Source organism: Oxyura jamaicensis, chromosome 13, assembly GCF_011077185.1.
Source record: "Oxyura jamaicensis isolate SHBP4307 breed ruddy duck chromosome 13, BPBGC_Ojam_1.0, whole genome shotgun sequence".
In the NCBI taxonomy this organism is placed as follows: Eukaryota; Metazoa; Chordata; class Aves; order Anseriformes; family Anatidae; genus Oxyura; species Oxyura jamaicensis.
The window spans coordinates 5,697,687-5,720,638 of NC_048905.1; the positions used below are offsets into that span (position 1 = coordinate 5,697,687).

A 22,952-nucleotide genomic window follows, 5' to 3' on the forward strand; every position below is an offset into this window, starting at 1 on the left:
AGTTCCATAATCTGATATTCTTACTTGCTATGTTAAATCTCAGGAGTTTGTTAGGTATTAGCCTAGGAATCTGTTAATTCTTTAGCTAGACCACTTTATTTTTCCCTTAAACATAATAAGGCTATAGTTAACAAATTGGATACAGAAGTGCAATTGCCTGCATCTGAGAGATTTAAATGATTAAATCGATGATTAAACTACAGTACATGCTCATCTGTCAACACAGAACTGAGACCAAGGCTAGAGAGGAATGTGTGTGTTTCTCGCTAAGAGAAAACATGCTCGCTCTACACCAGCTGGAGACTGGCTTGGTGCTGCAGAAGTCACTGCTAGCTCTCACTCATGCTTAGCTACCTGCAGTGTCCTTAGATTATGCACAGCTCTTCAACTGTTTAACTTATTAAATGCATTTCTTCATGTCTTTGCATAGTTTATTGGCACAGGCATGGTAATGGCCCATCACCTGGAGCAGCAGTCACAGTCATCGCTAGAACTGCAACTAAACACAGGGTCATGGTATTTAAAGGACTTCCTCTTACCTGTTTGACCAGAGCTGCTTCTGGCTCTCTGGACAGTTTAAAAATTGCATAGCATGTGAAAGTTTCCCACAACTACTGCATCATCATTTATGGCCGACTTTTCTCACCCCGTGTCACTGTTTCATTCCATATCCCTCAGTCCTGGATATTCTTCTGTTTAGATCTGCACCTCTGCTTTCCTTCGAAATCCTTTCTGTCCTCTTACTACTGTGTGTATCACCAGCCCTTTGTCTCTGATTCTCTAGCATGCTTTTTGACCTTTCCTTTCCTATGGACCATGGCTAAGGATAAATAGTTCTATTTCTTCACAGGATAGAGGATGAAAAATTGGGCTAAGGCATTGGACAGGTCTGAGGCTCAACAATTAGGGGACTGAGTAATCTCAGCCATTTGACTTTTGGAAATGCCATCCTCCAGCGTCAGTTCTGACAGTATGAGAACAAGAAACTGTTTAAAACCATGGCCCATTTTGATTTTGCTTCATTCTCCAATAATTAATGATAGTATTTTGTACAGAAGCATATGATTCAGGAGTGCTATCATCATTTGACTGTGATAGTTCATGTACAAAGAAACTACTGTTCCTGCCTCCATTAGATTGTCCTAGCTTTCTTGACCCAGCTAAGAATACATCAAATTCTTTTTTGGTCTAATGCAGCTTCCACTTTCAAAGGAACTCTACCAGTTTGGCCCGTATCTATGGGGCTACCAGGCTTCATGAGAATTTTTGTCATGTGAGTGATGTAGCAGGAAGGAAACGCTAATAATGCTACACAAACTGTTCAGGCCCCATGTCTTCTGTCAACCACAATTAAAATGCCATGGACTACAAATCACTGTGGAGTTCAGAGCAGGGAAGACTGGAGCAAAAGTTCTTCCAAACTATGTTAAATCATCAAAAAGCAATTTGCCCAATAAGAATTTCAGATATTATTTTTTTTTGCATTATTCGTAAAAGCTGTCAGGTAACTACAGCAATAGTCCTTGGATTTTCCGTGGCTAGGTTTTTAGATTTCACTGCTCCTAACTTGCTCCAGCTTGTGTTGGTATCAGTGCCACTGTTTGCACATTCAACCTTTTTTGCTGCTTACCCTGACACTTCATTTGCTGTTACCTGAGCCTCCTTCCTCCCCTTGCCACTGATACCAGCAGCATCTTATGATGCCAAAACTAATACACTTTGTTGAGTTTTACCCTGGGCTCTGTTTGGCGCTCCACACTGCACAGGACCACTGCTCACCTTTAGCAGGACAGAGAATACACAAATGCTTCTCTTGTTTTGGCTTTTCTCATGTTTCTTCATTAGTGTCAAAAATAAGTTGTTCTGTGACTGCAGAGGGCACAATGTTGTACATACATGCAGTGTGTAACAGCTTCTGTAACCCAGGCCATATACTTCACCAACTTCCACTCCAAGACATGCACCTACCATGTCATATTTTAGAAAAACCACCACTCTTAATCCAGTGACAAGGAGTACACCATTCTTTGGTGTAAGTCCTTCTTACAGGCAATTGCCAGCATGGCTTATTTTGGTTCCAGATTTGTCCAGCTTCAGCTTATAGCGGTTTGAATCAATTACACTTTTTTCTCCCAAATTAAGTACCTGTCTGCATCGAAACACCTTTTTCCTATGATGATACTTGTAGACATTGTTGAAGTCACTTCATGTCCTTATGTTGGGTAATGTCCTTATTGGTCTTCTGTCTCATTTATGTGCAGTGTTTTCCTCACCAACTTTGAATTATTCCTTTAAAGAGAATTTCAGATAAAATGTTGTCTTTGCAGTGCTTCAACTTAAGAAGCAAAATATCTATATTTATTTAAGAGTTCTTGATGTTGCAGATGTCACCTGTTACCTGAACTACTGGTTAGCACGTGGGATTCAACCCTACCTGAAAACTGAGGCAACTATATTCTATGTAGTTGAGTTTCATTTCTTCACATCTTCATAGGCACCTGTAGAGGGGGATTAACCCTCTTCAAGGGTACCCGAGCCATCTTACTATTGAGATGCAGCTGTAACCACCTGTGTGCTGTCTCTTTTGCCTTCTGGATTTAAGCAGATTTTTTTTTCCCTCTCAGCGCCCTCCTTGGGCTCAGCCTCCTGACCTCAACCTTCCAACACTGTGGAATGGAGCAACCTGCTGCTGCCTTGGTCTGAAAACTGCCTCAGCCTTGGGTTTGTACACCTTGGGCACCGATATGGCTACACAACAGTGGCCGGGCCACTGACTAGGTGGTGGTCATGGTCCATGACTACTGGACTTATAAAGGTATGAACCCAGTGCTACACTGACTTACACCCCTGTGAACAGGGATATTCTTGTCCCTCCAGGGGGCTGTCACCCGCAGCTCCCATATTCACTGAGGAAAGCCTTCCTTCCGCCGCTGTTATTACAAGAATTGTCAAAATCTGAGGGAGTTCTACCTTAACCTTCATCACTCGAGGCAGAACACCGGCCTTAACTCACTTCCAGCCGCACTTGAACGCAGCACCTCCTCCCAACGACGCCCTTTCCAGTCACGACTGCGCCATTTCCCCGCCCGCCCGCCCGCTAGGACGGACCGTGGCGGCCGCACGGACAAGATGGCGCCTCCCGCTCGAGGCGCCCACCTGCCACCTGCCAACCCCCGGTCCCCGCGGGCCGGCGGCGGTTCCCAGCCACCCTCCGGCCGCCACCTCCCGGCCGCTACCGGCCGCCCGCTCCGCCCCAACGGCCGCTCCCCCCCGCTCCGCTCCGCCCCAACGGGCGGCCCCGGCGCGGCTCTGCTCTGCCCCCTACTCCCGGCCCCTCCCCGGCGCCGCTCGGGAAGATGGCGCTGCGCGGCCAGGTCGGTGCAGCCGGGGCTGGGGCACGGCAGGCGGAGCGGGGCTCGGGGACATGGCCCGGCGGGCAGGGGGCGGCACGGGGCTGCGGTCGCGTTGGCCGGTGGGCTGCGGAGGGTTTCCCCGCTGGGCAGCGAGGGGTGTCCGGGGAGCCGTGGTGGCCGCGGAGGTGGGAGCGGCGTGGGCACGGTGGGCTCGGGTGGGCTGAGGGGTTCGCAGCGCGGGTGGCGGCTGTGGTGGGAGTTGGGGCAGCGGCGGGGCGATGGCGGCGGCGGGTCGGGAGGGCTTGGTGCCGGGGCTGCGGGAGGGTGGCGGCGTGGTGTGTGCGCATCCCGTGCTGTGCGGGTGCTCGCCCGGCGCCGTGTTTGCTTCACCTTGGGGCTGCCCCACGGCCGTGTGAGCTGTCAGCGCCTGCCTGAAGGTGTTGGGGGGGGTCCCCGCTCAACTTCTGCCCTGGAAACCAGAGGCAGCCTCGCTCCGGGACTGTCCGAGGTGAGCGACAGCGGGTGGCAGCAGGGCAGTGATGTCTCCAACAACAGAGGAAGAAGGGGGGGGATGTAGGGGAAGGCAATGGGCCTCGCAAGACTCTTGTTGAGCTTTCCTCCAGAGTCCCCCGTGGCTTCGCTAGGTTGGTAGCAGCAGGCTTTGGAAGATGAGGGAGGCCATCTTAAGCATTTCTTTAAATATTTGGGCATCAAACATGCTGCATAAAAAAAGGAGCACGAAAATAGCTCCTACCACTACATTCAACCTGCAGGGCTGCCTTTTTGACTGGCGTCTCGGCAGCTGGGCCTGTCCTGTTGCTCCTACATAGAGCTGGTGGAACTTTCTTAATAGAACGTTTTCAGTCAGAAAATGCTGATCAAAATCAAAATGTTTGTGGGAATTTGTCAGTGTCAGCAAAACTTTAATCAGGAACCTACCTGGTTTGCTGCCAGTTTGCTTGGCTCCTTGGCTGCCTGCCAGGTGGGTTGCTGTGGAGCTGGGCCCCCAGCATTTCTGGCCCTTGGCTCCCTCGCAGGCTAGTAGGAGAGCTGCCAGGGACTCCTGGGAGATGGGGACAGAAGTATCTGGATAATTTTATTTAGGTTATTCTCGAATTCTATGAAAGCGTAATGACCAGAAAAATTAACATCTTACTTTTTTCATTAGGATGTGAATTTCTTGCTTGGAAAATGTAACACTTCCTTGTGATCAAAAGTGCCACTTCTTGTGGCGGTCCACTTCTGACGCACGTAAAGCAGTTGTCATTCAAGTGCTACGTGCTCTTCATTGCCGCTATTGTGGTTGTCTTAGGAGTCATCTTTGGGCTGTTGATAAGGATTTGAGTATAGGAGGTATCTGAAGGCATCAGTTTCACATTCTGCATCACAGTAAAAAAAAAAAAAAAAAAGGACAATATCAGTCTTCTCTTTTCTTGAAGAAAGGACGTATGTATTTTATAGAGCTAATGTAGACTTCTTGACACTCTCTTGACTTCTCATTGATTTCTCTATTATTTTTTTTCTTACTGAAGTTGAATAATACCTCTATTGCTTTGCTGAAATTCTGTCATAGAGAAGATGGTTTTAGTTGCTGGATTTCATGTTGTCTTTGTTGGTGTCACTGTCGGAATCAAGGAGAATCAGCCCGTTTCCTCGGTCTTGCGCAAAGCCTAACCCAGAGGACAAGCTCCTCGGCAGTCAGAGTTGTGAGCAGTTTCTGGCCATACCTCCAACCTACCCATGAGGGACACTATCATAACATTCTTTTGAGACCAGATGTATCCAGATAGAGCACTTCAGAGATCTGAAGATCATCAGTTTCAATTTCCAACAAGCCAACTTTTCTTTGAAAATCATCTAGTTTTTGTTCAGGGATGCTTTAAAAAAATCATTGTCCTATGAATCAAGTGTGATACTTCACAGTTTTAACATGTCAACAAGACATTAATTCTTATATTTGGCCTAAATTTCAGTGTAAACTTAATAAACTAACAGGGTGTATTAAAGCATTTATGTTCTTGAAATCCACTTTTAGTTCTTCTTGTAGTAATTATTGCTTAGTGAGCTTATAAATAGTTGACTATTTTAATGTAAGTTAGTATAACGATGGTTGGGCTTGCATCCTAGTTTTCTACTGAGCTTTTCCTGAACTTCTTGTTAAGTTACCTTTGTCCAGATCCAAAAGTCAAATTTCAGATCAAATATGGAGGGTTTTTAACTTTTCTTCGTAATGATACAATAATTTGAATCGTGCTTCTCAAGTTGTGTTGGGATTGTTCCATTTCAGAAAGATTCATTGTAATTTATGCCTGAAAACTGTCTTTCTTAGATGTTCTTATTCCCACATTATACCCCTATAATTTGTTTTTGTGTTGTATTACGTTTTCCTTAATGTGAATGCTTGCATTTGGGGAGCCTTAGGTTTCACTTTCATTCAAAATTCAGAAAAAAGCTCAACAAAACCAAGGGATCTATATGTGCAAAAACAAAAAGAAGAAAAATAGAAAAATGGCCCTTTTATGATAAGAAACACGTTTCTAAGGAATGACATGCTTGGGTTAAAAAAACTGAGTGTGTTTTGGTTGCCAAAGACACTATTATGGTCTTGGATTTTTAAAAGGGATTTGAGCTATGATAGAAGCAATGTGAGATTGTGCTAAACCAGATCTTTTATTTCAAGTACAAACATTATTTCAGAAGGGCTGGTGAACAGGATTTGGGCTCTAACTTTTAAATGAGGCTGGTCAAATACTGCATTAGGCTTATTGGTGTTCTTTTTTCCCTGCCTCTTTCTAGGCCTTGCTCAAGTCATGAAATATTCACTAGGCACCTTCGAATGACAGGGCTAGTTCTTGATGAGGGTTTCACAGGCTTTGGAAAGCTGATGGATGCTCAAGTTTCTGTTTGTGTAGCAGTTTCCAAAACATGGACAAAGGGTTCATCTCTCCTGTGAAACTGTCACTAGTAGATGTAAACCGTATTCTTGACAGTGAAGATACTTTTTTTTTCTTGTCCTTTACCAAAATGCACTTCTCAACTTTGAAGTGGAGAGGAATTTTAGCTCCTCTGTTGGTACTATCGCTTCTGAATTGTCCCATCTTTCACTGATATTTGCATCCACAGATAAAGACTCTGCTAATTTTTTCTAGGTGTAGTACTTTGATGAGCAGTTAAAGCTTTTAAAATTTTTACCAGTTTACCAGAAGTTTTCCAAACTGTGTAACTCAAACTGTTCACTATTCTCCACCTTCATTTCTTTTTTTTTTTCTTTTTTTTTTTGAAAAGATACGGATTTCCCATATGAAGACTCAGAATAACAGATGGATTGAACCATATTATAAAACACTTTGGTAGCTGAGAAAATAAGATATACAAGGTTAATTTTCAGAGTTCCTTTAATTTTATTGTCATAGTAAGCCTCTTCTCTTTTAGTAATTAAAATGCGAGTCAACTGGAAAATTTAGCACAGGTAACAGTTCATATTACTGCTATGTAGCTAGTTTTATAAGCATTCAGAGGAATCTTTTGTGGTTGGATAATCTCCATAGAAATTTCAATTGTGTTCTTTTCTAACAGAGTCTGGCAGAACTAGAAGTACTATGTAACCACCTGTATGAAGGAACTGATCTAGCACAGCGAATGCAAGCAGAGAAGGTACTCTTGGAGCTAATTAATAGCCCAGAATGTCTTAGCCAGTGCCAACTTTTGTTAGAACAAGGAACTGTAAGTATCTGAAATAAGTGTTATCCATACATGTAATTGGAAGCTCACGTAGGTTTCCCAGCGATGGGCCGTTACTGTCAGTACAATAACATCAAAACAGTTCTCCCTTTTTTGTACATACTCAGTTTTGTAATTTTTTCTAGCAAGTTTCACATTTGGAGGTGGTCTTTGTAAGACTGACAACATGTTGCATTAGAGATGACATGGACAAAGGGGAAGAGCTTCTTAGCTTTCAGTTTCAGTACTTTCAGAAGGTTGTAATCAGGGGGTGTGTTACCTCTAGAGCAGTGTTGGGACACAGTCTGGTATAACCTGGTACTTGAACATCACCTGCTCCTGTTTCCAGCTATCAGCTGCGATGGAAAAAAGTTGTTTAAAACACCCCACACCGTTAAAGTGCTTACCTGTTGTCTGCAGATTTAAGCCATTCTCTTCTCATTACTCAGTTCCATTTTTGGTGTTTAATTTCATGATTAAATCTAGCTAAAGTGATAGGGGAGTTGATTCTGATTTGACAGTCCAAGGTGACCCCAGTGTAGTTCTCATTGTTTTTCAAATCATTCAAAGACGACTTTTAAGATGCTCTGGATGTTTGGGAGATAGCGGTAATACCTTGGAAGAACTTGCCAAATCTATTAGGCTCTAGCACATACTTAAGTAGTTTATTCAGCTCTAACATAATTTAGTTGTTAAAAAAATGTTACACCTACAGAATTAATTATAGAAAAGTATTTAAATATTTCCATTTATCAGGGTGTATTACGCCTGATCCTGTAATTAATTTGTACAGTAAAAATTGTTTCTGAGGAATCCATTTTGGGTCAGTCGTTGAGCTCTGATTATTTGACTGATAGTCCTGTGAACTGGGCAGCTGAACGAGAACAGTGAAGCTGTGCCCACCTTCTCAAGTCCATGGTGTGTTGCAGCTGCTGTGCCTTGGTCTAGTTTCTTGTGAAGCACTCCACTCCACCTTGATTCCTGGCCTGGGTGCTGGAGATCATAATATGAAAAATTCTGTAGTGCCCAACATCTACTCATTTTAGAAACAGTCTTCATGTGCCTCTCATTTTTTCTTTTCGTGTGATGTGTAGATAACTTAAGCACTTCTTTAAGAAAGTGTGTAAGGCATTTCAGGACTCTCACAGTTTTAGGTACTGAATTACTACCTATAAGTGAAAAAAACAGTTCTGTGGTAAATTTGAAGTCAGGCTATTTACACTGCTGAACAGACTCTTAAAAAATGACATAGCTTTATTCAACAGTTTGTATAATTTAGAATTACTTCAACAAAAATTATCATTTCCTGGAGTTGTCTGGTGTTTTGAACTATTAGCTGTATCTATAGTCTTAAGACTTTTCATAGAACAAAGAAAACTTTCTACTGTGGTTTCGAAATCCTCAAATTCTAAAGGTGTTGTACATTTCTTTTAAAAATAAAAAAAAAAAAAGAAGAAACTAATATATTTCATGCAGGACTGGACCAATCGACTCCACATATAATAAAATAACTTTTAGACAAGTAGTTACCATCAAGGGGTAATGTTTTTAGGACTCCACCTCTGGTATTGGTTCAGTTGTGTTTTATGATTGTTTATAATTAAGCAAAAATAATACTAAAATACATCTTATATAAATTTTTGGTATACCGAAACGTAACCAAAACCTGATAACCACTGATACGACTTACTGTACCTGCCTTTAATTATCTTATATTTAAATAATATATTTTGATATTTTTTGTAGACATCATATGCTCAGCTTCTAGCAGCAACATGCCTGTCTAAGCTTGTAAGCAAGGCATCTCCATTACCCATTGAACAAAGGATTGACATCCGTAAGTAAAGTTTGTGGTTAAAATTTCCTTTCGTTAGTTGTATCTAAAACTACGTATTACAACTGAAGCCATCCAGTGGCTAATCTTTTTTTTTTTCTCTAGGTCTCTACATTTACCAAACTTGTTATTCGTTAGGGAGTCATTATGAGAGTGTGAACATAAAGGTCATTACAAGCTCTTTAATCACTTCTCTGCAAGTAATTTACATTTAACATTTCTGAGTTTCAAAATTTAAATAAATAACTATGTTGGCTCAGATAACTTTACATTTTAACAAAGTTCATTTTCGAGGACATACTTTGTCTTTATCCCACAAGACGATCAAGGGATTTAGTTCATATTTGTAAAGGATGAAAGTTGCAGGTACCTGCCAGTCTCTTACATGTAACATTCCTCGTGATCAGCTCTTAAGATTTGCATTAACACTTGTGAAGTGTTAACATTTGTGAAAAGCATGCTAGGGCAGGTTCTTATTTGCAGGATTGAGATGCTACAGAATTTTCCATACTTTTAAGGATCTACATTAATTTTCATAACCTAAAAAAGCAAGCATGTGTTGGGTTGACTAGTGAAAGGCTTTGCATGAGGAATATACAAGTTGTTACAGATTTTTAGGTCTGCGCTGTTGTATCAATTCTGTGGATAGTAGTACTCTGAAATGCATGTCAGAGAATCCACTTCCGAGGTAAGTTTTTTTCGGTGTTCTTTTAAGTAAAAATCAGCTTTAATCAACTTCAATTACACAAATTTTAACAGCTTTTGGAGCAGGTTATTCTGCTAGTTAGAGAGGAAATTCTGTAGCTAAAATGTATATTGCTCAAGGAGATAATCTAGGCTGAAATGAGAACATTCAGTAGGCTCTCTTGTCCGAGAAGACTTCTGGGTACCTTGAGCTGGTTGTGAGAGCTACGTATTGAATTAATCAGTGCCACATGTATAAGACCATAATGAAAAAATTACAGTTTTTTACCTTCCATCATTCCTTGAATTCACTATTGTCATGTGTGTCAGTAATAGGATAGTGATTGTGTATGTAATTTGCTTTGTGTTACTAGATGTTTAGCTGTATCAAGTGTTTTAACATAACTTAGTTATTGTATTAAACATAAGAGTGTACCTCAAATCCATGCCTTAGTTTTCTATTAGAACTGTGTATTTTTTTTATTATTATTTTTTTATTTAACAGAAGGATAATGATTTAAATTAGCTGATTTAAAATTGCTTCTTTACAGGAAATTACATTCTGAACTATGTAGCTTCTCAACCCAAACTGGCTCCTTTTGTCATCCAAGCTCTTGTTCAAGTCATTGCTAAAATTACAAAATTAGGATGGTTTGAGGTACTGAAAGATCAACTTATCTTCAGAGATATTACTGCTGATGTAAAAAAATTTTTGCAGGTAGGAAACAATTGTTCACTTATGTGTTTTCATGTTTAGAACTCTTCATTTTTTCATTGGCATGTTTTGTCATTAGGTTGTTTTTACTCTTGAGTGGAAAAGATGTGAAGAGAATTACTTAAAACAGAATATTGTCCTACGATGAAGAACAAGACTGGTGTTCATACTTGTGTATTGATGCCACATACTATTCATAGTCCTGTTGAGTTTTTTTTGTTGTTGATTTTCTTTTTCCAAAACACTTTTTCATACTGTGATTATAAACATCACCCCCTATTATCGAGCCATGCTATTTAATGCCTTCTTTTTTTTTCAACTGTTGTGGAGATATATTTCTGATAAGCTATTAGTTCCAGCTAATTAGAAGACCCAATTAGAAGCAGTGCTACTGCACCATCTGAAGAATAAGACTGTCAGATATTTTAAGAATTAATCTCAATTGTGCCTAACTGTTTAGTTCTAGAACTAATTTAAAAGGTTGGTCAAAAAGATAGATTTTTAACATTTTTAGAGCTTTTTTTTTATTGTGATTTTTGTTACTGTTCTGTATAAGCAGTAGGAATTGACTAGCACTTCAATTGTTATCAGAAATCACTAGCTACCCGTGTCTGAGACTACTGAGGAAATCTTGTGTAAAGATAGAATTGCAGTATGCAAAACTGCGGGACAGTGTATATTTGTTACGTGGTTGATCACAGAATCACAGAATTGTCTAGGTTGGAAGAGACCTCCAAGATCACTGAGTCCAACCTCTGACCTAACACTAACAAGTCCTCCACTAAACCATATCCCTAAGCTCTACATCTAAACATCTTTTAAAGACCTCCAGGGATGGTGATTCAACCACTTCCCTGGGCAGCCTATTCCAATGCCTAACAACCCACTCAGTAAAGAAGTTCTTCCTAATATCCAACCTAAACCTCCCCTGATGCAACTTTAGCCCATTCCCCCTCGTCCTGTCACCAGGCACATGGAAGAATAGACCAACCCCCACCTTGCTACAGCCTCCTTTAAGTTATATATAGAGTGTGATCTCCCCTGAGCCTCCTCTTTTCCAGACTGAACAACCCCAGCTACCTCAGCTGCTCCTCGTAAGACCTGTTCTCCAGACCCTTCACCAGCTTCATTGCCCTTCTCTGGACTTGCTTGAGCACCTCCATGTCCTTCTTGTAGCGAGGGGCCCAAAACTGAACACAGTACTCGAGGGGCGGCCTCACCAGAGCTGAGTACAGGGGGACAATCACTTCCCTGGCCCTGCTGGCCACACTGTTTCTTATGCAAGCCAGGATGCTGTTGGCCTTCTTGGCCACCTGAGCACACTGCTGGCTCATATTCAGCTGACTATCAACCATCACTCCCAGGTCCTTCTCCGCCATGTAACTTTCTAACCACTCATTTCCCAGCCTGTAGCTCTGTTGGGGGTTGTTGTGCCCCAGGTGCAGGACATGGCACTTGGCCTTGTTGAACTTCATACAGTTGGCCTCAGCCCATTGGTCCAGCCTATCCAGATCTCAGCCCATCAGTCCAGCCTATCCAGATTGGATTGATGATTCATATTTGTGTGCACAGGTACTTTGCTACCTGCATATGCATGGTCTCTCTCTGTACATGTAAAGAGGAGTGAAAGAAAAAGAAAAAAAACTATTCTGTCTCTCCTGGGATTATGGTGTACAATATAGGGAGATAGATAATCAGCCTAGAATGTTTTTTGTAACCATTTTGGAATTTCTATTTAACCTATTGCAAAAATTATCCATTCTAGAAAGGGATATGGGGAAACTGGGGAGGAAAGATAATTAATTTTCCCTCTCCAGTAATTGAACAAGGCAGGAATGTTCTTGTTTTACATTTATTTCCATGTTATTTACTGTTCCCCTCTGTGCTCATCACTGGAGCAAAGATGAGTTACAGAATAGAGAGGTGATCTTTATTCATAGTGTTTGAGAATTGGAAAGAACAGGATGCAGTCATTCATTCACTGTTCTCTAGGCAAACTTACATGTCAAATCTAGGGTAAGTACAATCAGACATAGTAGCTAATGATATAGGATATACAGCGTCTTCTGTGAAGTAAGTTTATGGAAAGTGATCATATGGCTTATTAGCCGGACTTAATTATTTTCTATGTTTAATATTTATATAAATGTTCCTTTAAAAAAATGCTGGGAGATAGATAATCTGCATTGAAAGTTATTTCTGATGATTTTTTTCTGAAGGGCTATGTAGACATTAAGCCTACTACTTACCTTAAGGAAAAAAAAGTATCAGAAAACGTAAAAAGTATTTGGAGATTTACTTCCAAAATGATCCATTATTTGTGTATGCCTTGGTGATCATGGCAACTCAGCAAAAAAATGAGTTAGTTTGTCTTTTTTGCCACTGAGCTTGTCTTACTTGTATTGCAGTCTGATTTTGTTCATAGTACTATTCAAATTAATGTAGGTTTTGAGTTATATTGGGAATGTCTAATAAAAGATAAGCTGCAATATCTTGTTTATTAAAAACAAACTCTAGTATACTGCTCCACTGTTTTGCAGTTATTTTTATGAATGTACTGTAATTGGATTTTGCATTTATTATTAAAATGATTGCAGTGTGACTCTTCGGTGTGTAGTTCATTAAAAATGGAGATTTAAATACAAAATTTAGCTTCTTAAGAGATTTCTTTAGTTAAATTAAGAATTCCCATGGAAAAGGAAATTAAGCCATATATCTACTAGTGAATTAAATTTTATATAAAAATTGAAAAATAATCCCTAAATAATACTGATACATATTGATAATTAGCAAATGGTTGCTTCAGATACTTCCGCATTAACATTCCAGATTGAAGTTCATCCAGTGTGAATTCGAGTGTGATTTAATATAGTAAAAGGGATTATAGCCTCTAGATCTCTAATTCTGTTCTCAGTGCCTCCATAATTCATAACAACAGCTTTCCACACCAGTGAAAAAAGGGAGGTTGAATTTTCCATTTTCACAGATTTATGCGGTCAAAGGAACATTCATACAAAATGTAAAAGAAACTTCAGTGTTCAAATTATAAAGTGTTTAATCTTATTGAAAAGGTAGATAGGGCAACAGTACAAATTTTGCCTGAGGGCTCTGCAAACTTTTTCCTTTTGGTTTGATTTGGTGTAAGTGATAATACAGAATAGATGACTGTGAAAAACTAGTCCAGTGAAGAGTATTAGCCAGATTCTTCGTTAATTGAACTCTGGTTGCCAAAACGATTAGTTTGGCTGTGACAAATTGAATTTTTGGACACCGAGGGAGCTGAGGCTGCAGACTTTGGCTTGAAAGTAGACATAGGTCTTCACAATTAAATCAGTGGCAAGGCCTAATTACAGCTGATTTTAATTATTTTTAACAAAGCAGATTTTCTTAATAAATGCTTTGTAGTAGCTCAGTAAGGACAACTAAAGGTAAAATTCTACCTTCTATTTGATTTTCAAAGCATTCCAAGGGCCTTAACTATTATTGATCAGATCACACCCTCAGATGCAAGTAGTTGATACCTACTGCCTCACTTTCTACACAAGTTTTTGGAAATGGAATCACTTAATTCAAGGCAGTGCGTTGCAGAGTACTGTGGAGAGAAGAGAATGAAGTTTTGGTTATCTGCATCTCATAACTATATTATTTTTCTGAGATTGCCCTGTGATTGTTATCATCCATGCATGGCTTAATTTTTTTAATGGTTTGAATTTCATGCAGCTCACTGTATCAGTTCTGGAAGACTGAACAAACCTTTTAGAAATGTGTAATAGTGAATTTCTAGGTTGTGGTTGCTTAGACTGTTTTCAGGCAGATTTTTTTTATCATACGATTCTTAAGTTTTATGATGAGATTTTGTTTTCAGAGTTAATTAAGGAGCTTAACGTCCAGTTCTATTATTGTGACAGAAATTGTCACGAAAGACTTCTAAACAACTTAGCATATCTCAGCCTTATAATTCCTCTTTATTCTATGTTGATAAATTTTAAGTACAAGCAGTGGTATTTGAGTAATCATATATTTTTTATTTTTTATTTTTCCTTTGTAGGGCACCGTGGACCATTGTATAATAGGAGTAATGATTCTCTCAGAACTGACTCAGGAAATGAATCTAGTAAGCACGTTCGTTTGTTTTTTCTTTCTGTATGTATTACCAATGCAGCAGTGTGTCACATGTGTCTGCCTTTCGTAAAAATGTTAGGAGAAACACTGCTTAGTCATAAACTGACTAACACCCCTTCTATCCTCTACAAAAATATAGAGAGAGACCAGAAATTCATAATGCGCAGGCTATACCTGTACCAGATGTGTGCTGTATCTGCTACAGGATAGCGTTTCTCATCTCTATCACTAGAACTAGTAAAGACAATGAATAGTCAACTCTTTTAATTTTATTTCTGCTAAAAATTCTCATTTGCGATCTTGACCTGAGGAAGTGCTTCAGACCTTTCCATCCAGAGAGTGGCAACCTTGAAGGGGAAATAGAAGCAGGCACTTTAGGAAGTTGCCAAGTTCTATCTTTACTGTTGGACTATATTTTTTCTTTTCTAGTGTAAAATAATTTACCTGCCAGACGCACATATCATTTAGTTTTAGCAGAGGAGGGAGCATTGTTGATTATGTTGTAACTTTTCTTAGGTTGATTATTCAAGACCTTCAGCAAAACATCGTAAAATAGCTACCTCATTCCGTGACGCCTCGTTAAAGGACATACTGATGCTTGCGTGCTCTCTTTTAAAAGAGGTAAGGCTTTTTACAGTTAAATTTGTTAACTTCATAATTGTTCCAGTTTGAATCACTAATGTTTTCTGAGTCACTGAATTCTGTACCTAAGTAGATTATGTGGCACCCAATTAAGCTCAAGACCAAACAATATTCAAAGATAAAAGTTTTAGTCTTCTTCCCTTCCTCTGTCTCTCTTGCTCCCCCTCTTTCAGTGTTTCTGTCTGTGCCACCTCCTTCTCTCTCTATACCTTGCCATAAAAGATGAACTATATAAATTCTGAGTAATGTTTCAATGCTTTCCTTTCCTTCATTTTCAATGTTTAATTTAATTTTATCTTGGTTTGCTGGGCCTACCATCTCGATATTTGCTGAAAGAATTATTTATTGAACTATGAGCAACCAAGAAGAAAGACAATTCTCCATCTTGTGGTATGGCAGTGCAGTAAAATATGCTTAAGGTGATTTCCTCCTTTGCTAGTTCCCTTATCTTCTCTGTAACATTTGAGATAATTGAAGGTTCAATCTCAGAGCCTAGACAGGAGGCTCTGAGAAGCTTATAGATATAACAATTATAAAGTGTAAGCTCTCACTTCTGAAGAGGGAGTGCTCCGCTAATTTACGGAGGCTGTTCTAAATCTGTGTTGGAATTCCACGTTAATGGAGAAATCAAATATTTAAAAGATGAATTAAATATTTTTGGAAGAATGTGTAATCTTACTAGATACATTAAACCCCATCACACAGGAAGATAATACACGTGTTTATGAGAACTTCCTAGCTTTATTCAAGTTCAGCTGGTCTTAGAGGTATTTTTTCAGTCTTTCGCATGTTGAGAGGTTTGTCAGACTCACATCACACAGATATCTGGACAGAAGTGTATGAAAATTTTAATTGGCATTTTTGTAATGCCAACTTTAGTATAGGAAGCCAATTTTAGAAATTTGTATCAGCATCTACAGTACACTGAAAAATACACTCAACTGCTAATTATGGAGTCACTAAAATAATTCCAACCTATTGCATGCAAGAGTATGAAAGTTAGGAGAGGATTGGTAGCAAAAGAGGTAATTTTCATTCCTATCATCTGAATTTTAAAACTTTTTTGTTGATAAACTTGAGAAATGTGATTTGAATATAAATAGGGAGCAGATGAACTAGGTAAAAAGTTGTTGCATTGTATTTTATTTTTTAAAAACAAAATTGTGATAATTTTCTTTTTTAATGTTCAAGAATTCCATCAGTGACTAATGAATTGGAGGCTTCTTTTTAGTGCCTTTACAATGTGCTTGTAATTTTGAGGCAGTAACTTTAAGATAAAATGTTATTTAAATTGTTGTAATTATAGGAGCAGATCAGTAAAAAGGTGTTCTTACAGTATGCTCAGTGTAGATTTCCAAATCCCAAGAGCTCATTTTGCTTACAAAATACGTTTTTATTCTGACACTACAGTGGTTATAATGCAATGGAGACGGACAGCTGTGTTCATACAGAAGTAGTAAATAGCTATATTCAGAGACATACAGACTATTCTTTTTTTTTTTTTTTTTTTTTTTAATGTGAGCTTTTCCTAGACATATCAAAGGAATTAGCAGCCTGGACAATCCTAGGCATTGAACTAAAACAACCAACAGCAACAAAAACCCACAGTTGTTGCAATAATTCTTAGCCATGTGATACACGACATATCCACTGAGCTGGTGTGAAGTAACTGGAAAAACATTAAATATTACTGTTAAATTTTTGCAATGAACGTTAACAGTATTTTACCAGGCTGTATCAGTGACATGCTACATTTTGCCTGTAAGTACTTTTATATCAAAGAGTTATTTCACTAGTCTTTTAAAAAATATTTATAAGGCCTGGAGTTTCAGCTTGATGTGGACAATGTCTCTTAGCTGGTAATAATTCTTCCCCTTGTCTATAAGGAGGACTGTATATTTTACAGTTGAAGGATTTCATTTTTCTTAGTATGTGTTCTCTTGCTGTGAACTTTAAGGTTTTATGTCCAAACAATTTCCTTTTCAAAATTGTTTATAAAACATGTTCTGTGCAGGTGACCTGACAAAATGTTTTTTCTCCTTAGCTCTTGGCAAAACCTTTAACCATTCAGGACCGACAGCAAGAAAGTCTAGCCATGCATCTTCTGAAGCTTGTGTTAAACTGTCTTAATTTTGATTTCATTGGAAATTCAGCTGATGAATCTGCAGATGACCTATGCACTGTGCAGATTCCAACAAACTGGAGAACAAGTAAGAAAGGATCATAACTGTTAGTAGTCTGAGGCATTCTACACTCACTGTTTAACTACTTTTGTCACAATACTTGCAAATATAAAATTCTTTTTTATGTGGAGTAGAGTTTTTACTGGTGAGTTATTGGGAAACCTCTTCTGCTATTTCTCTCACACTTTTCCTATTGTTATCTTTACAGACAGAGATAATGAATGTGGTCTATAACATAGGTATTCACAGTAAATCAAATTACTCTAACTAGACACACTGAACACTATTCTCATCCCTGAGATATGAACACCTTGAAGAGGTACAGCATTTATAGCATGTCTGCTTTCTTTCCTCTTCTTCCTGATAAGAAAACCGTGTGTGTGTGTATGTTTGTTTATTTGTTTATTTAAATCTGCTTGTTTTCTTTAGAGTTTGAATTTGTTAATGAAGGCAGCAGCAGGGCTGCATCTTGGTTCTTGGACTCTAGAGCTTTGACTTCCTGGACTTGCACAATGCAGATGGCAGTGTAGCATAAATACATCCAAACTAGCTTTAATGAATTTACCTTGGGTAATGGAAGCAGTATATACCAGCAGTATGGAGTTCCTTGTAGACTAATTTATCCTGCTTCTTGGCAAAATAAATTAGCCAGCTTGGAAGTCTGTTACTTCTAAAGCAGCTACACAGATTCATTTAACCAAGATGGAAGTTTAATTCTGGCTTACTTAGAGTCATGGAATCACAGAATATCCTGAGTTGGAAGGGACCCACAAGGATCATTGGGTCCAACTCCGGGCTTCACACAGGACTACCTATAAATTAAACCATGTCTGAGAGCCAAACATTTCTTGACCTCTAGCAGTGACCACTGCCCTGGGGAGCCTGTCCCAGTGCCTGACCACCCTCTCAGTGCAGAACCTTTCCCTAACCCCTAGCCTGACCCTCCCCTGTCCCAGCTCCATGCCATTCCTTCAGGTCCTGTCGCTGTCCCCAGAGAGCAGAGCTCAGCGCCTGCCCCTCTGCTCCCCTCGTGAGGGAGCTGCAGGCCGACATGAGGCCTCCCCGCAGCCTGCTCTGCTCTGGGCTGAACAACCCAAGGGACCTCAGCCTCATACGTCTTGCCCGCCAGACCTTTCACCATCTTTGTTGCCCTACTTGAATAAAATGGCACTGTAGTGTTTGATACTGCTTTTGATTTCAACTGTAATATTCTTCATCAGTTTCCATGTGTAACTTCATTCCTTCTCCCCTAATGTACGGAAGCCTCTAATTACAGTGTGAGGTATATCAAAGGATATGGCAAGCAGGGGAATACTGATGAAAGTCTGAATTTGCCCAAGTGATAGTAATTTACCAAGACAACCTGGAGAGGAGAAGCGGAGAGGTTTTTCTAAGATTTTAGTTTAGATGCTTTATATCCTCCATGGAGGGATCTCCTTTTCTTCATTAAACTCTAAGAGTGTATTAGGAAATTAACATTTTTTAATGTTGCATTATTTTACACAAGTCTCCATAAAAATAATGTTTATAAATTGAACAATTTTGAAAGGTTTCCTGATTTGTGGGATTATGTGATTATGAATTATCAGTGATTTTTGTCTACCCTGTTGTTGCTTCTACATGAAGGAGGGTAATGCTATAGTTCATTTGATGTGCTTCCATGGTGAGTGGGTAACAGAGTCTTTAAAGTATTTTCTGTTTATGTGCCTAGAGACTCTAGGGTAGTCTGGGGATCTTTAAGGACTCGCCTTTGCTGACATATACACTAAACTAATTCTTATTATCTGGTACCTGTCATAGTGTCCTACTGTAGTAAATCAGTTACCTATGTCTATTTCAGAATAGCATTCTGTAGACAACAGACAGTATTGTATAATCTGCAGTTTACGGAAGGTGTTCTTAATGAGCTATAGAACAGATGTGATAAAAAGAGAATAGCATTATAATGTACAATGTTCTGATTAATGCATCTATCATTATGATTCATTATGATTAATAGTTTATTCTCAACTACAGTGATATCTCATTCTTGGGCGTTGTGTATTTTTTTGTTGTTAAAAAGGAGATAAATCTGTTGAAATAAAGATAAGTAGTTATTGCTGGCAGAAAGTGGTAAAACCAACTTATCTTTTTCCTCAGTTTTCCTGGACCCAGGGACCTTGGACCTGTTTTTTGATTTGTATCATTCCCTTCCACCAATGCTGTCTCAGTTAGTAAGTGACACAGTGATTTACGCTATTTACAATAATAGTAAATAGTCTTTTTTTTACATCTGTACTTTCTTCAGAAGACCCTGTTTCATTCTGTGCATTAGCATGAGTCCCACAACTGCTAACTCACTGGTTCAGTGCCCAGTCACAATGTCTTCTCTTCAGCCTTGGTTTTCATTTCTGAATCTGAAAGCATTCAAACCCTTCCAATTTCAGTACTACTATGCCACACAGAAAGTATCTTCCTAATTACTTTGAAGTCATAAGCTGTTGTAAAAGAGAATTTTAAAACTGAGCCATAGTTATGTACAATGATCTTACAGTCATTGTTGGAAAAATAATCTTCAGTCACTGAACATAATACAGACATCAGTAGATTGGATTGCTCCAAGCAATGAGATCATTATTTCAAAAATTTAATTTTTTTAATCTTACAGTTGTTTTATTCTTTAGGCACTTTCTTGTTTAGTTCAGTTTGCTTCTACGAGGAGATCTTTATTCAGCAATCCAGAACGTGCCAAGTATCTTGGCAATCTAATCAAAGGAGTGAAACAAATACTTGAAAATCCACAGGTATCTATCTTTTTATTTTTGATTCTGCTTATTTGAAATACTGAAACAGATGTGGATTTGTTTTTCCAGTCACAATTGTTATTAATTTATTGAATCTATTAAAACACTCTCAGCCAGCCATCTGTTTGTTTTGATTTCCTATTCGAAACAAAGAGGGGAAAAAAAGAAACTATGTAAATAAAGTTGTCAGCTGATCATCCATAGTGTTGTGAAATTTCTACTAGATTAAGCTGTTAACTTCTAAAAATTTGCTTCTTCAAATTTAGGGTTTATCTGATCCAGGTACTTACCATGAATTCTGTCGTTTTTTGGCTCGGCTAAAGACAAACTATCAACTGGGAGAGCTAGTAATGGTGGAAGATTACCCAGAAGTTATCCGGCTCATAGCAAATTTTACTATTACTAGCTTACAGGTAAGAATGTATACTGAAGTCTTCTGTTTTCTTCAAGTCTCGGAAGACAGAGTGTCAGTCCTGGTTCCTGGTTCTCTGCATTGGTGTGGCTTTTTTTTTTTTTTTGAGGACTTGGTAAAGCTTGCCTTTCCATAAAAATGTATTTTCATAGTGGTGTAACTTAAAATTCTTTGCAGGTGATTCCCACTCTTCCTGTGGAGTTTTGTTATGGGAGCAGATTTAAAGAAAGACAATGGAAATAGGTCATAGACATTAATCCTCAAGCTTTAGTTTTACCCTCAGAAAAAATCCAACAACCTAGCCCCTCTGTCCAACCCTAAAATGCTTACACCCGTGCTCCCATTTAACCATTGAAATGCCTACACTGACTAGATTCCTGGAGTTCTGCTTTTGCATCTATCTATATATCTCGATGTATCACACACATAAATGTATACAAACATACACACAGTTGTCTATATGTGGAGCTACTGAGTTGGATTCAGAAGCTAGGTGGAATGGTATTCATATTTTTGAGGGCTCTACATGAGAAAGACAGGGAGGACATGATCCTGAAAGAGAGGGTCAAGATTCTCAGTGTTTAAAAAAAAAAAAAGATTCTCAGTTAAAAAATAAATAAATAATCACGGATTTATTTTTGAAGCACATCAAGAGAAATGCATGCTCACTGAATAATACTGCAATTGCTATTTTTACACTTCCTCCAGAGGCTTTCTCTAATCTTCAGAATAGCAGTAGCAGATAACCACCTAAAGGAGAAGATTTTGGCCTTTGAATTCCTGAATGGCCATTTGCAGCTCTATAAACTTGGAAGAAAAAAGAAAGTTGAGATGCATTTCTGTACTTTACATTCCCTAGTGGGTTGTTCTAGACAGTTCCCTACTCAATGCTTAGGATTTTTGAATGGCCCTTTTACAGCACTTAAATCTCACCATGCACTAAGGATCTAGGCCTTGCTCTGAGCTTCCTGTTGTGGATTTCACCTGAGGGAGGTGGGAGTCCCTGCAAGTACCATGCTGCAATTGCTATGTAATGTGTGCCATCGTATGTTTCAGTTCTGACTGGGTCCTTCAATAGTTGTGTGAATGAATAAGACTGCTAAAGGTAAAAACGTTGAGTTTCACAACTAAAATTTCACACTGGGATGCTTTAACAGAAGTGTGTTTTGTTTTCTTATAGCACTGGGAGTTTGCTCCAAACAGTGTTCATTATTTACTAACTCTGTGGCAAAGAATGGTGGCATCTGTACCTTTTGTGAAAACGGCAGAACCCCACCTCTTAGACACATACGCACCTGAGATAACAAAAGCTTATATTACTTCTAGACTGGATTGTGTTCCTGTAGTTATAAGGTAAACTCGTAATTGCAATTTTGCAATATAGAATGTTACATTTTCTGATTTATTGGTGTATTGTAATTTTGGTTATGTTTAAAATCTATATACGAAGTACTGCGGTGATTTGTTTAGATTATATTAATTGGTAGAAACTGTTTTATTCCTTTTGCCTATTATTTGTGGCAAAAGCAACTGTAAGTTCTAGTTGGTTTTCTTCTCATAGTCCTTGTATTTTGAAAAAAAGCCTTTCTTTCCTTTCTTTCTTTTTTTGAAGACTATCTAAATTAACTCTTTCACCTGTGATCTGTTTATGTGTACTGATACACGAGTCACTTTCTAGGGCTGTGGAGAGTAAACCAATGAGGGAAAGCAGAAGAAAGTCCATGCATAGGAAAGTGTCAGGCCAAGTAGAACAAGCTCGAGTGGCAAGATTGAAATTGGCTAACTTAATGTCCCAGCTCATATCTGTTTTTATACTTTAAGCGTATCATATCATCCACACTATAGTAAAACAAATAAAAAAAAAACGTGTCTAGATTGCTGAAAGGATTTAGTTTTCTCTGAGGGCTTTTATGAATTCTTACCTGAAAGGTATTGTGTCAGACTGCAGGACTGCAGAACAATCCACATCTGCTTTGCCTTCTCAGTTTTCAGTTGCTGAGATGATGTCATTTATTCTGTTTGTGTGAGGAAGTACATTTAGCTTCACCATTGTTAACCTTTTCACAGAATCACAGAATAGTCTAGGTTGGAAGAGACCTCCAAGATCACTGAGTCCAACCTCTGACCTAAGACTAACAAGTACTCCACTAAACCATATCCCTAAGCTCTACATCTAAATGTCTTTTAAAGACCTCCAGGGATGGTGACTCAACCAATTCCCTGGGCAGCCTATTCCAGTGTCTAACAACCCTTCCAGTAAAGAAGTTCTTCCTAATATCCAACCTAAACCTCCCCTGGCGCAACTTTAGCCCATTCCCCCTCGTCCTGTCACCAGGCACATGGGAGAATAGACCAACCCCCACCTCGCTACAGCCTCCCTTCAGGTACCTGTAGAGTGCAATAAGGTTGCCCCTGAGCCTCCTCTTCTCCAGGCTAAACAGTCCCAGTTCCCTCAGTCGCTCCTCATAAGACTTGTTCTCCAGACCCCTCACCAGCTTCATTGC

At 39.1% G+C, this 22,952-nt stretch overlaps 1 protein-coding gene across 3 annotated transcripts in view; it reads left to right on the forward strand.

Moving 5' to 3' along the window:
• Positions 1-3,230: 3,230 nt before the first annotated feature.
• RANBP17 (RAN binding protein 17) overlaps positions 3,231-22,952 on the forward strand; it is a 169,213-nt gene continuing 149,491 nt past the window's right edge. For all 3 annotated transcript variants that reach the window (XR_004754341.1, XM_035338439.1, XM_035338440.1), the window contains exons 1-11: positions 3,231-3,374; positions 6,930-7,076; positions 8,820-8,910; positions 10,143-10,309; positions 14,355-14,420; positions 14,945-15,049; positions 17,115-17,280; positions 19,393-19,466; positions 19,917-20,036; positions 20,303-20,449; positions 21,629-21,801. Coding sequence is in view for 2 of the 3 variants with exons in the window: in XM_035338439.1 (XP_035194330.1) it covers positions 3,357-3,374; positions 6,930-7,076; positions 8,820-8,910; positions 10,143-10,309; positions 14,355-14,420; positions 14,945-15,049; positions 17,115-17,280; positions 19,393-19,466; positions 19,917-20,036; positions 20,303-20,449; positions 21,629-21,801 (1,274 nt within the window). In the remaining variant the exon portion in view is untranslated. The remainder of the gene's footprint in view (positions 3,375-6,929; positions 7,077-8,819; positions 8,911-10,142; positions 10,310-14,354; positions 14,421-14,944; positions 15,050-17,114; positions 17,281-19,392; positions 19,467-19,916; positions 20,037-20,302; positions 20,450-21,628; positions 21,802-22,952) is intronic.